The 15,314-nt window shown below is 46.3% G+C and overlaps 1 protein-coding gene across 5 annotated transcripts in view; it reads right to left on the bottom strand.

The window, feature by feature from the left end:
• Positions 1-15,314, bottom strand: part of MAPKBP1 (mitogen-activated protein kinase binding protein 1) — a 103,555-nt gene that overhangs the window by 48,352 nt on the left and 39,889 nt on the right. For all 5 annotated transcript variants that reach the window (XM_072864593.1, XM_072864595.1, XM_072864597.1 and 2 more), the window contains exons 4-5: positions 1,918-1,980; positions 1,262-1,319 (exon numbers count right to left, since the gene is read on the bottom strand). In XM_072864593.1, coding sequence (XP_072720694.1) covers positions 1,262-1,319; positions 1,918-1,980 — 121 coding nt within the window. The remainder of the gene's footprint in view (positions 1-1,261; positions 1,320-1,917; positions 1,981-15,314) is intronic.

Below are 15,314 nucleotides of genomic sequence, written 5' to 3'. Positions count from 1 at the left end.
CCTACTCCTCATGAAAAGAATAGAGCAGCAGGGATTTTTTTTTTAAAAAAAAAAAAAAAAAATCAAAAAAGGCACCAGAATCATCAGAACTGAACACCAGGGAGAAAAAAAAATATTACATGTATTATAATTTTAATATAAAGGGGGTTTATTACATTAAGACTTCTAGAGTGTAAGGAGGCATCAAAACAAATTACAGCTATAAAACCTCATGCTTTCACGAAAAAGTTAATAACAACAACAATCTCCGATGCTCTGATGGAAAATTTGTGCTTACTTTTTCTGTGTCAAGGTAGCCTCTATCCCAAAACACTGTTGTTTCAATCCTTGGCCTGATCCATGCAGGATTCAGGCCCAGCTTGGGAGCCACCCAGTGATATGACAGCTGCCATCATGGTGGCTAAGCAAGGAACAGTTTTAATTGTCTTGTTCAAAAGCTTTTGGGAAGCTGGAGGGAACAGTCTCCGTCTTGACAGCTCCGACACAGGGCTGTGACATACTTCCCTTCTATGTGGCTGAGGCTCAGGAGGGGACCTATTTCACACATGCTCCCTCCCCACATCTTACAGAGGCACAGAGACTAGCGGTAAATTACCATTAATCACACACAAGAGCAAACTGAGCCCAACCATACGTGGGACAGTCAGCATTTCTGTGGATTTCTAACATCCAGCAATTCCAACCTCATGACACACAGCCCGTGTCTTCAACTTCTAACGCAGAACAGACACACAGTGTACTCATCCTTATTCCCTGCCTTGGGCATGTTTGGAAAGAGGAAGCAATTGTTGCCCCCAGCCAAACATACAATGCCAAACCACAGGCACCAGCATCTTCTGTCACTATTCCTAAAGCTCCATTCTACATGCACTTTTCACTTTTTCCATGACATTGTTAAAGGCTTCAGTTACTTCCTGAAATCCTAAAGGGACAATGCTAAACTCAGACCAAGATTAAGGACCATCCAAGTACTCTTCACTGATGCTAGAGTAGAGCCATGCTGTGTGTCCTTCCACTTATTTTCACTTCAGCGCACAGACGCCACCACAGAAGATCCATCCCCCAAGCCGATGAGAGACAACACGCTGAAAAACTGCCAGCAGGAGCACCCAGAGCTACCCATAACCCAGCAGGTCCACCCAGAGATGCAACACTGAAATAGATTTCTCTGTGTCAAGGCACAGGCTTGTTTCTTCTAACACCCTCTGCGCTGCTTCAAAATGCAATGGACAAGGTGTGCCCTCTCTCCTCTCACACTTACCTCTCCTGTAACCAAGTATTTTCCATCTGGAGAGAAAGCAAGTGCTGTAATTGTTTTCCTAAAACAGAGAAAATGACACTGAGAAACATTTTCAACATGTGATTTCGTTTCAATACGTCATGACTGGGGAGTAGGTTGGGACAAACTGGAAAGAGGCTAAAATCACACATAATAGCCTGAGACAATGGTTTTGCTTTCCCAGAGGTCTAACATTTGCCATGGGGATTCCCTGCTGCCCAAGTCTCAAGCAGCAAGCCTACAGCATCGGAAAAGCTCCAAAAGCCGAGGTTCATCCTTGTGCCTTTATTCCAGATGCAGGACCATGTCCCAGTCCTGGCTTCAATAATGAGGTCATAGTTTTAGGTGCAGGGAAAAAAAAAAGTCAGATACCATGGAGTTCTACTAAGATCTCCTCCATGTCATGCCTGTTAGCAGTTCCTCATGGGACCACAACGTTTATGAGGTGGTACCTCGTCAGCAATAGCACCTCACATTAAAAGGAGCTGGAGTCAAACCAGCAGGCAGCCTGTCCCCAAGGCGGCTCTCACTGAAGGGATTTAGCCTGGAGCAACAGCAGCTCCTGCACTTCACTCAAGCCATAAAAACCTTGAATTCACCTCCCACAGAAAGCAAGCCCAGCTTAAAGCTTCACTCACCTGGAACTGTTCAGAATATGGTGTTGCTTATTTTTTCTAGGGTTGAACAGCACAACAACACACCTAGATGGAGCAAACAGAAGAACAAAAAGAGTTGACGTGACCATGTGTATAAAGAAAACCAGAGCTATCCTTGCTGGCAGCGCAGCAGCAAAAGCAGCCCCAAAAAGCTGTTTCATCCCCTAATCTCACAGACTGAGCTGGGGTTAACCAAAAATCCAAAGAAAAAGAGCAGCCCAGAGGGGAATCACAAGTCTCTCCCATGTGGAGGAGTACCATGTGCTAGTACCATAAATAATTACCTTTCTAGCATCTGGGAGCCCTGAGTCTCTGATTGCTCAAGCTGGACAGAAAGGTTAACCACGAAAGTTTGTGCAACAGCCCTAATGGATTATGTCCCCTGCCATAAAAGTGACCCAATGTACTGGGCACCAAACCAGCATGTCTAGAACAGAGTAAGAATGCCAGAAAGACGGAAAGAGGGGATCTTTCAGAAAAGCGCTCAGGGTCGGGGGGGGGAAGAAGGGGAGGTAGAGGGGCTAAATTTCTGTGCCTGGCCATAACACTAGACAGGACAGAAACTGTTGAGTATACCACAAGAAGTGGCTGGCCAGTTGAGAATTGAGACGTATGACGCCAAAAACTATTGATCCAAGGGACATATCTGAATAAACAACTTGTTCAGGGCCTTGCAGAAATCTCTCAGCAAGACGAACTGCAAAAGCAAGTAGCAGTAAACTCCTGGTAAGCAATATAATCATCTCCATTGGGAGCAAAACCATTGCTGACTGGGAGGGGAGGGAAGGAGAAGAGGCCCCACTTCCCCACTAATCTTGCCCATAGCACATTGCCTTGGTGCCTCAGCCCACCACAACAAGCCTGGGGCAGTCCCAGGTACTGGAGCGTTCCCCACTCTCCCCAAACACCTTACACACGCAACAGCATTTGTCTCAGCAGAGAGCAGTAGCCACTGGTAACAGAAAACACACAGCCCATACTGCCCCCTCCCAAAAGAGTAACTGTTAAGTGAATAAAAGGAAGGGAAAAGTGGCCTCAGGTAGAACAGCAATTGATCTAATGACCTTGTGCCCTATCTCTCACTTCACCTCTAAAACAGAAATTGTGACTTTCACCTGTCCCTCTGTTAGTACACACTGCCACTGCTCAGAGACTGGCTCCTCCTTCGCTGCAGTGCCAGGGGAGCGCTGCGGAGTGCCCCTGCCCACTGCCAGCAGCCCTCGCTGCGCTGGGGACTTCACTCACATCACTCCCACACTGGGGCTCGCCGCAACGTGTGCCAGGCTACAGATATCAGTCAGGGTGAGAAACACAAGGACAGAGAAGTAGAGGAGTTGGCCCGAAGCAGCCAAGCAGATAGGCAAAAGCTGAGGCATCACAGAAACCCATTGCAGCACCTCACCTACAGACCTCACCAACATTTCAACACAGACAGTGCACGCTCACGTGCAGGGCTTTAGCCAGGACTAAGCACACCTTGGTGCCGTGCTGCCCAGGACAAGAGCCGTGTCCTTCCAGGCCCCTCTCCGAGCCCCCAGCAGCAGGCAGGGCTAGCAGTGCTGCAGGCATGGCTCAGGGTTGGCAGGGACCTATGATGTCTCTGGCACCTCCTTACTTAGCCCAGGCAGCTGACCTTTCCCTTGATCTGACCGGGCTACCCTGCCAGAAGTGGTGTAAATTTTGAAATGGAAAAGAGAGCAGAAAGGAGGACCGAGGCACCAAGACCTTGAGTTCAGAGTCCTTGGTTGAAGCTGTCATGCTCCATTAACATTGCTAGCTCAAAGCAGACACCGTCAGAGGGTACCAAAGCTTTAACCTCCAAAGCACCAACTACTCAAAGATATGCCCCACCCCATTAGACTACTCTTTTCCACCTACACCCTACCCAGAAGGCCAACACAATAAAGGTACCAAACTTTCTTCGTAGTTAAGGCAGACAGCCATGGTTGGAGAGGTAAACCTGTGGAAGAGCAGGGAAAGTGTAAATAAGCAGTTTGTTCAGACCAGGATTGATCCTTCTGCGCTTTTTACCCTGGGGAACCAGTCTGGAGAGTTTCAAGTCAAAGCTATGCTATATATTTCTGAGGGATTAGTGTAAAAGAAGCAGGTGGTTTGTGATCCATTAACAAGTCAGGGGAGGTTAAGCCTCACAAATCACAAGATATGAAATAGGAAGTTAGCAGATGTAAAAATCTGTCTAATCCCAAGCCTCCAGTTAATCAGAAAAGCAAAGCAAAACCCCATTATGTGGAGTTGGATAGGGCTAATGGACCAAAATCTTGCTGAGTTATGACAGGGATGAATTGTGCTCAAAATAAGCTTCAAAAAACCAGAAAGAATAAAGGAAAGACACGAAAACCTGGCAAAGACTTTCCTATGCAGCTCTTAGATTTAAGTTATTGTTTTATTGTGAGGAACTCTGCAGAAAAGCAGGACTTCAGAGAATTGAACACAGTCTAACAACACAGGAAAGATGCAAAAAACAAACCATGGTCTTCAAACCAGGCAAGAAAACAAACCACTTCCTAGAATAGTATAGTGAGCCACAAAGGTCCAGGGCTTTGCCATTATTAACTTACATGACAGAGCCTTTGGCCACTTACAATCATGAATTTTAGCTCAGTTGCACTCCAGAGCAGGCTGTCTGCCGGCAGGCTTCCTCCCTGCTTCCCAGCCCTCGGCCAAGTCCAGAGCCCACAGTGAAGGTAAGAGCCACCCAGCTCACACACCAAAGTGAACTGAACTGACAAACTGTTCCAAGAGCCACACGGCTTCTAGTGCCAGAGCAGCCATCACAAACATGGATATTTTAACTGTCTTGAGATACCCTTATGCTCAATTCACTGAGTTTGACCCATAATTTAAAAACTCTACCTGGAAGGGGCAGGGCAGGGGAAGAGGGAAGTAAATCACAGTATCTCCTTACTGGTCAGCAAGCATTGATTTATGCCACAAAAAGGAAATTTTAACTCATAGACTCAGTGAAATAAGATTGCACATGGTTATGTTGAGTTGGAAGCTAACAACTAACATAACTTGCTAATTGGTTATGACCTTCTATACCAATAAAGGCATTTAGCCAGGATAAACTAGTCTTCTAAACTTGCTTTCCTTAAATTAGCTGCTACCGAACAAAAGCTACCCACTGCTATGCTGTCCCATGCTGATTTTCCACCATCACTCTCCTGTCTGCCATATACAAGGACAATGAAGACTCCAGCCATCTCCAAGGACACGTTATCCAGCAGGATGGCAGGCCACAAACTGCAAATCTTACAGCAGGACACAGATACTATTCTGGGAGTCAGGAGCACCCGACTTTGAAAACTGGCTCCCTCTCAAAATGCTTGGGAAGGTATCTAGTCCACTCCATCCTATAGACAGCATTATCTCCACAATGAGCAGAAATTAACCATTTCTAGCACTTTAATCTTTTCTGAGTGTTCAAGGCAGCCTCAACTGCCTGCTCAAGACACTCACAGCTCAGCTCAGTGTGGCCCCAGAGCAGCTCGCTCCACCCCACGCAGCCAGCAAGCCATTCTTCAGCAGGACCTACAGCAGTTCCCCAAACAAGGTGGCTCAGAGCGCATTAGTACTCTGGGCACACTCTGTTTTAGCAAAGGAAATTGGTCTAGCAAAATAAAGGGAATGAAGACACTGAACGGTCAGATCGCTGACCCACCTACTCCACGCTGCCTCCAAGTCCAGTAAGGCTACCAAACCCTCAGGAGACTCAAAGTATCTACTCCTTTCCATTTATGCTGGCTTTAATCTTACAGCAGTTAAAATAATAAAAATAATTACCATGGAAAATTAATTGCATACAAGAGCATACACCCATCTATCCATCCTCCACCTCTGTCTGCTCCTTTATAAGACTGTATTCAGCGTTTTACGGCCAGAGGGATGGAAAGGACACAAGGGAAGAGAGCACTGATGTTTTTGTTCCTAGCTTCCAATTGTGGATGTAGATGAAGCAAAGTACTTCAAACCTGCATTTCTATAATGGTCACATCACCTCTTCCACCCACACCATCCCTTTCCCAAATTGAAGCTTTCAAAACAAATTCAAGTTCTCAAGACATCTTTGTCCGAAAAGACCTTTTTAAATGCTAGTGCCAACACACAAACTAAGACTAGCTCCAAAAGCACCTCACATGGGATCTACAGAGAGAAACACTGACCCTGGCACACACTAGCTGTTTGGAAGGTAAACATTGTTAGCACCCTTGTTTCAGCACAAACCCTACCTCCTCTGCAGCTGCGGGCAGCGCTTGATGACCGCAGCACCTTTTTAATCCACAAGTATATTCTGATTTCCAAGACGTTTATAGAAACTATTCACTGCTGCATGGATTACTGCCGTACAAACCATCTATCAGGATTACTGCCGTACAAACCATCTATCAGCCAGCTGAGATCAAGTGTCCTGTTTGTTTGCATGCTGGTTCCTGCAGAGGCTGTTGGCAATGGCATACATACTTAAAGGTATTATTTCTAGGTCTATGATGCCACCCTATAACCTTTAAGTGCACCTTCCTGATGCAAGCAGCTTTTAAAAACAACTTGGCTGTGGAATCTCTCCCAGTTCTCCTCTTTCTTGTGGGACGTTCAGGTAACCTCAAACATGAGGGAAGGACAGAATCAGCTCTCACAGCGATGTCAAAGGTTTTTGCAGACAACCTGAGCTCTCTCCATCAGGGAGCCCATCTGGGTCAGCCAACAAGAAAGTGGTGAAAGGTTCCTTGCAGAGCTTTTCAAACCTCCATGAAGGCACAGCCCTATCTTATATGTGCACCATATATGCAGATAAAAAGCTGGTGTTGTTTCAAGGGGAGGGGGGGTGGGGGGGTGGAGGAGGGAGTGTCAGAGCAGTTGCCATTGGCTCCAGCAAGAGGAAAAAAAAAACCAAAATATAAAAAAGAAGCATTTTCCCTAAGCTAAATATAGGAGCAGGAATGAAGAGGAATTGGACGTCAGTATTACATTTACATGAAGTATCTGACTCACTAAGTCAGCAGCAGTGGGTCACTCCATGCAGCTTCCCCCACCTTTACTTCTGCCTTTTCTCCTACTGGCTTCACTCCTGCTCTTCCCAAAATCCTAGTTCCTGGGCATTTTATTCTTCTCATTGTCCTCCTGTTTCCCTGCACCCCTCTCTAGTCTCAGCTGCCTTCCCCCAGCCACCTCCTTCCTCACCCTTCTTCAGCAAGCTAATACAAAACAGACTTCTGTAGAAGTCAGTTTTCCTCTTTCCTTCCTCTGCAGGCCACACTCCCCTCCAGGAGGCTTGGGAAAATTAAAAGCCCATGATAGCATTCCTTTACAAGTTATCCATCAACTCAGGGTTGCCCTGTCTTGTGGGACACATGGCTGGAGGCAGAGTTCATGGGTCAAGTCCTCCCCAGGTCAAGTCCTCCTCTCCTAAATGCATACAGCCTATGCTATAAAGAGGATGCTGTAGGGAGGAAAGAAAACTCCATTAAGACATCAAAACAAATGTTGGCTTTCTTTTTTTCCCCACAATATATTCCTTTCATGCTGCTGCAATAATAAATGAAAAGAGCAAACAGTCCCATCCCTTCAAAATCAGTCCATTTCTCAATTTCTGGCTCATATTCTGCTCTCTTCCCCCCACCCAAAGCTATTCAAATGAGAGTGCAATAGCTTCCTACGCACTAAATGCATGAAAAAGAAAAAAGACATTGATAAGAACAAAATCTTTTTTACACTGCACTGGTTGCCAAGGGAAGCTTGATCAGAGTGAAGCAGTGTCTACAAAAGCTGGTGTTAATTTTCTATGTGGCAACTCTTCCTGCCAAAAAACTTCTTTAATTCACAGCCAGTACTGGGAGTGGGTTAACAACGATGAGAGAGGATGTGCACGCTGACTATGTAACTGAATAGGTATTTCCATGCAAGCTGTATTAATTAAATGCATGCTGAGAAGAAAGATGTATCTGTTGAGAGGTTAAGATTTGGGGGTCACTGCCTGAGCAGAAAAGCATTCGGAGCTCTCAGCACCAATCCATGACCAAGAAGACTGGAAAGGTGGGAGTATGACAGATGCAGCTAAAGCCACGCTTCAGAAACCAACACAGGCGAATGAAAAGCCACAAATACTGAACAAGAAACCCACTGTGAAAAAGAAAGTGAGCGATACATTTAGAGTGTCACTAGACTAATAGTGTAAGCATTTCTGATTGCCAAGCAGGGACATGTTTGTTCTGTTTAAAAGGCTGTGTGGCACCCCAAATCTGCAGGAGTGATACAACCGCTCACCACCCGCCAACTGACGCCCAGCCCATCCCCAAGCAGTGATTGCTACCCCCTGGCCAACTCCCCCCAGCTTATATACTGAGCATTACGCCATATAGTATGGAATATCCCTTTGGCCAGTTTGGATCAACTGTCTTGGCTGTGCCCCCTCCCAGTTTCTTGTGCACCTGGCAGAGCATGGGAAGCTGAAAAGTCCTTGACTAGTGTAAACATTACTTTTAAAGTAAGCAACAACTAAAACATCAGTGTGTTATCAATATTATTCTCGTACTAAAATACAAACCACAGCACTATACCAGCTACTAGGAAGAAAATTAACTCTATCCCAGCCGAAAGCACGACTCCCCCCACCATTTCAGCCTACTGAATTCACATTGCCTGCTGCATTGACTGATAGGGCAGATGTGTCCAGTATGAGGGAACACAAGATGAAGGAGCCCAACAGCCTCTCTCTGTCTCTCTGCTCAGTCTCATTTGCTTTGCACAACCACCGGATAGCGCTCTGATTACTCTCCTCAGCTGAGGTAGGGTAACATCAGTGACAGCTCGCTTCCCATTCAGTCTTCAATGGACTGAGACAGAAGAGGAAGCCATGCAAGAGAACAAATACTACATCCCCAAATATGGGAGCCTCAAAATGCCCACCACTCCCGCAAAAAACCCACAAGTGCCTATGTGATCTGATGACATCCAGAAAAACAGGAAACTTGCTCTCCCTACTACCTTGCGAGGATGCTGCCATCCTCATGATCTGCTGCTGCCAGCGTGGTTTGTGCCTGTCTATGTGTACAGGCACTGCTGCAGATGAGGGGACAGGGCTGAGTGCCCAAGAAGCTACTCCTCAGCTCCTGCCCTGCACAGGGCCAACACACACACTCCTGCTGTCCACAGCCAACAGCTTCCACTGGCAGCTCTCAACAGCCCCTTTACACCTGCCAGACTATATCTTTAAAACAACCAGCCGTGTCTCTGACCTCAAGCTGCAGATAGCAGAGAACAGATGCACAGATCTGAAAAGACACCCAAAATACTTTAAAAAGACTCTAAAAACCCCAACATGTAAATAGATTAAAAGATCCAATACAGAGCAGAGATTGTGACTGTACACTGACCAATCCAGGCCTCTCCTCTTGCATACACATAGACACCACTGAAGTTTCAGCTTTACCAGGAACACAGAGGAGAAACTCTGCAGGAGTCCTCCTGCCCACCTCCTACCAGAGTGAAGGTGCTGCCTGCCCACAAGGACTGGCTGCAGTGATTTCTCGCAGGTCCAGCTGATCTTACTGCAATATATCCTCGCCCCCCTGGAACTACCACACGTGGAAAACTCCATCTTAGCATGGAAACCTCCAATGCTAAGTTATTTGAAGGTCTCTTTTTAAGGGGGTAGAGCAGAAGAGGAGGAGGAGGAGTTTTAAAACCCTTCTGACACTGGGCAAATGTAAGGCAGAGTGACAATTCAGGAAAACAAACTCAGACTCCATGCTTTACACGAAATGGATGCAGGGACAGAAGACAGCCTGGGTCCTGTCTCCTGCCGGTAAGTTGTACGCAACTCCACAGCAGCCACGCTGGAGCCAGAGACGCAGCGGTAGTGCCCTCGGGAGAGTGACAGCTTTTCACAGAGCTGCACAATAAGAAGGCACCTTTTCTGGGAGGCAAAGAGCTAAGCCAGACAGAGATTGTGAAAGACCTGGGCAAGAAGAGCGTGTGGGGAAAGCAGAGGGGAGAAACGGGCTCAGAGGAAAACCGCGGAATTTAAACCAGCTTACCAACTGGGAATCATTACAGTTGCAAGGAAGATGAAAATGATTCCAGTTAATTGTTATGGCTCATGGCTGCCTAGTCACCAGTGATTCAGCAGGAACTTCACCTTCAAAACATCCCAATTCCCTTTGACACTCCAAAGCCAGGAAAGGAAAAAAAACTCATGGATGAGAAACCAGGGATAAAACCCTGCCCCAGCAGAACTGGGGACAGGCCATCTCCCCTGCCTTGCAGAATATCCCATCTCTCCTCCAGCCTGCAGCAAATGTAGGTGGAACAACGAAGCCACACAAAGCGGCAACTGCACATACACGCGCTGAATTGCCTGTTAGCTTACATGTCTGACAAGCTTCAAAGGACATAAAGCACCGATGACAAACACATGTGCGCACACAATCACATGTTGTGTATGTAGGTATATATACAGACACATGCACACATATGGCTCATGGCTGACTATAACATACACACACACATGGAGTCCACATTTCTCCCTCCCTCTCTCCAAAACCACTCACTTCCCTAGGGGCAGAGAAGCAATGCCAGCAATACACCTACATGAAGCATTAAATCAACTGGGCTGGGAGTAGGAGTTGCAGAACTATGTTTTATTTCAGCACTCTTGGCAAACACCCACTGAACAGTGCAAATGAGCAGCAGCCCTAGGGGCTAGAGCAATGGGCAACTGATGATAGGAAGGCTGGAGGAATAAAAGGATCACTGAGACAGTTCATGACAAGAAAATGTGCTGATCAGTCAGACAGGAGAGACTGAGAAGCAATAGAAAATGGAGCCTTGAGCAGAACGTGGATGGTCCCAGGTGCAATCAAGAGGAATGAAACAAACAGCCAGAACATGGCTGAACACCTGAAGAGCTTTGCATCAAGGCAGGGAATGCAACTTTTTCCAGGATGGATGCTACAGAATCACAGCATACTATGTTAATTCTTGAGAAAGGACTTGTCTCCATATGCTGAGGTCTCCTCCCAAAGTTATGGCTGTCACAGGCACATCAACAAGTAGAAGAGAACAACTCTGTCCTGACAGACCAGCCAAGACACCTGCTTCGGGGATCTCTTGCTCCCTAGTTGTGCTCCACCCCTCCGCTCGCTCTCAAGAGACAGTCCCCCTTCGATCAGCGTCTGGCTGACAGCCCCAGATTTGCCATTCTCAGCAACATAAGCTTTGTACTCAGTCTGAACAGCCTCAGGCTTCCTCGCTCTGAACTTTTCTTGACCTGCCTGTAGCTCTGTTTTACTTGGTTGAGCTGTGACAGCAATTTCTCTAACTGACCAGGTGTCTACGGCTAATTTGTTTTACTTCTGTTTATCTTTGTGTGATACAACCATATTTTTATATAAATAACAGTAACAAGCAGTTATTTTATGTAGACTGAGATATTTACAACTCACACAACAATGTAGTAGAGAGAAATGCAGGCATGGTATGATAGCAGAGGCCTTGAGAAGTGGAGATGTGGGATGCAGTGCAGAGGAATACAGGCATGGAATGATAAGAGATGAGGCACATGCTTGGCAGCAGAGACCCCACGGCTGTGAACGACTCACCTATGGTCCATTAAAGAAATACAGACCTGGAGCCGAACAAAACAGGTTTTAGGAGTAACAAAGAAAACAAAGAAATAATACCCAACATGCATGAAAGACACCATACATAGTGAATTCAGAAGCATCGTGGAGCTGCAGACCAACTAAGAAAGAGGAAGGTGTGAAAGTGTGTTAGCAAGCTTATAAAAAATTACACAGGTGGACCCTGGAGTGAGGAAGAATCCAGCAACTCCCACATCATACTCTTCCCGGTGAAGGGTTACAAAGGCTGAAGATTTATGATGTTACCCTCCAATGTCTGACTGTAAGATCCAGAGGAGCAACACAAGGGTGAGCATAACACCAGGAAAAATGAATAGAAACGAAGAAATGTGTTACAGTTTTAGTTGCATTATCACAATTATTGAGACTTTTTCTATATAGAAGTATTCTAATGCATTATTATTCTTTCTTTTTCTGTAATAATTAGTGGTAGAGTAAAATGATTCTTGAATTAGAGTGTTAAGAATTCAGTTATACTAACAATATATTCTTACCTTTTTTAATTTATACACACCCACAGCCCATATATATATAAGGGGTGCTTTCTTTTTGCCCATAAACAACACTGAGTGTAACAAAGCCCAAGGGGAGTGCCTCAGAGAAAAGAAAATGCACAGATCTAGGGGAAGAGGAAGCAATGAAAGACAAGAAAAAAAAAAAAAGAAAAAAGATTTTAAAACCCCAGGCACATAGCAGTTCAGATGGAAAGGCAAGAAAGATAAAGTGAAGCAAAGTTTACAATAAAATTCCTGTAGAATAATCAAATCTCCCATCAAGCACTGAGCAAATTCAGCTCTCCAGCCCAACAGTATAACGAGAGAAGATGGGAGCTTCCTCTGAAGGCACCCACCTGGGAGCAAGCAGCTCCCTGCAGAGATTCGCAGACCCAGCTGGGCTTACACGGGAACATCTGGCTCTACACTTCAGGTCTGCACCAACTTCTCTGCAAGAGCAGTTCCCACCATGCCACAAAGCCCCAAAAGCTGAATAAGTGTCTTCCTTTAAAATCAAGTCCCAAAGGAAAAGCATATCCTACTTGCAAGCAATTGGCCCACACCTCCGTTCCCAGAAGCAAGCGCAGCCAGAATATTCCCTCATTGTGCCTGAGCAGCTCAGGAGCAGGGAGAAAGATCTATACATCAAACTAATCATCTGGGGCAGACGAACACGACAGCTCATGGCAGAGGCCTCAGGGCTTTAATTGTTTTACCATGAGCAATCAGTGTAGTCAATATTAAAGTGGCATCAATCAAAGGAGCAAAACAAAGAGTAAGACAATTTAACTCTCTCCCCCTTCTCATCTAATTAACCTTCAGAAAGAAGCAGACTGAGGCAGGTCTGTCTCCCAGCCCCCTCCCCACCATCATCTCCCTGGGGAGGATGGCTGCGCAGAGGCTAAGGCGCTGGGCAGGCCCCTCCGGTGCCCATCGACCCAGCGTTGATCTCTCCTGCATTCCAGAGCAGATGGCAAAAGCCCCCACTGCGGCAGGGAAACTGGAGCAGCTTTTCCCCTTGAACGCTTCAGTAAGCGTAATCCCCACCGTATCTCTGTAAGAGTGTCAGAGACAAAAAAACCCGAACCTGCTTCTTCAAAAGCACGGAGTTAAAGAATCACCCGCTCCAATCGGTCAGTTGTTTTCGGCTCCTCTAGGCATGGCAAAGCTCACAGCTGCCTCAAGCAGCAGGCTGCCAGGGCCAGCAAAAAGGCACTAAAGCCTCCTGCCAGCCCTGCCTATTTGGAGCCCTGCGAGGTCAGGCTGGCGGATGCTGAAAGAAGGGACTTGGGGGAGCCTGCTTCTGTCCCCGGCTGCTGTCAGTGCCACAACCCACGGGAAGCCAGCCACGGCTCCCAGGCCCAAACGCCCAGAGCTCTCACTGGCTCCCTGCCCCAGCCCCGCTGCTTCTCAGAGCAGGAACAGCTCAGACATCGCCAGGCTGGCAAAATTCAATTCTGCCTATGTTATCTTTTTAGGAGCCTTGTGACAGCTCTGGCTTTAATGGAAGATGAACATTTACCTCTGCTTTTCCTGTACCTCAGCATAATACAGAGCATTTTAAATGACTAAAATTTTTCTTCACAGAAGCTAAAGAGCATCAGTTGTCAAGAGATCTGAAAAGACAGCTTTGCTGGAAGGAGAAGCAATCATGATAAAACACGATTTTGCTTTCTCATATATCTAACATCTCTTCTCACAGAGAAATGTGGCCAGGTTAGAGTCCAAGACTAAGAAGCATTAGGTCAGCATTGCAAAAGCGTAGCAACTGACAATGAAGACAAGGAAGCGGCTGGTATCAGCTCTGTTGGTCCTTGACTGCCAGTCAAAAAAAAAAACCAGGTTCAGGTGCACAACAGGCCAGTGCACGTGTGTGGGTGTTGCAGGACACGGCTTCCAGCGCAAGGCGCAGCTTCCAGCGCTCCCCAGCAGGGAGGGCCAAGTCCTACATCTGGTTCCTAAGCAATAGGGCACTTCTGGGCATGCTTACAATAAAAAAAAAAATACACCGCTTCTCGGCGCTTCTTAGCTATCCTAACACGATGCTCTTTCACCTTTAACTTGTTGCCTTTCTGACACCGACTGAAATCTGAGACCATCTACAGTGCCAGATTTTCCAGGAAGAGGAAAAAGACGGACTCCCTGTTGTTCACACCTGGTGATGGGCTATGTCCTTTGGACTGTATGTACTCCTTTTAAGTTAAACTCTATGATTTGTGTCAAGGTTGCCAGGAGACACAGCGCCTGTTTTGAGATTCTTAGAAAGGGTGGAGCTCAGCTGAGGCGGCTGGTATCTCATTTTCATCCCAGACTTTGCTATTCAGTCCCCATTCCCCCCCCCCCCCGCCTTGTTCTTATGCAAGCTCAGGACTTGGCTCACGAGCAAGTCATGTTGCGGCACCAAGGCACTGGTTGCTAGGAGGTATAACTGCTGGAGAGACACAGAGCAGGTAGAGGAGAGAGCAGGTCGCTACCTGCAGGTACACAGCCTTTCGGGCACTCCTGCTGTATGCCATTCCCCCTCCTTTCTCAGGCAATGGGCAAACCCCAGGCGGTTGCAGAGCTTCAAGCTGAGAAAAGGCCTACATGTTCCAAAATAGCCAAGGCAGCATGCGCTTTGCAACCACTCCTCTTCCCTATTCTGCTAGCATGCAGTAGCTTTCTAAACCTGTCAAAGCTTCCCACTTGCAGAGCTCTACTGGAGTGTTTAGCTCTGTTATTAAATAAAGCAGACATGCTTATTCTCTTGCTTCAATTTCTTTGCGCATAAACTGCAAGTGACCCTCACCACAGGACTGCTTTTTATTTTGTCTTTTTTTTTTTTTTTTTTTAAATAGTGACTTCCATTTAGTTCATATGCTGGTTAATGAGATCAAAGCACAAAGTAACAAACTACCCATCTACATGGGATTATTTCTAGCTTGCCTCCCAGCTTAAAAATTAAATTGATTCAACTGACACAATGACAGTCAGCATTTCTCTTAATAAGGCAGGTTAAAGTCAGATATGACCAATATAATCATTAAAACAGCAACTGTTGTAGTTATTCTGACAGGCATGATAACACTCTCTCATTGAGGGAACTGGAATATTTGCCCTGGAACTAGGATGGAAGCAGTAACAAGCATGTACTATATAGTTCTCCTTAATATGCTTTGTCAGGCAACCCAAACAGCAGCAAACTTGCAGGACTCCACCAAGAAGCCCTACCTTTCCCTGCTCGCAG

Source organism: Ciconia boyciana, chromosome 6, assembly GCF_034638445.1.
Source record: "Ciconia boyciana chromosome 6, ASM3463844v1, whole genome shotgun sequence".
Lineage (NCBI taxonomy): Eukaryota > Metazoa > Chordata > Aves > Ciconiiformes > Ciconiidae > Ciconia > Ciconia boyciana.
The sequence above is the reverse complement of the archived record's forward strand: the minus strand, read 5'-3'. Positions and strand labels throughout refer to the sequence as shown.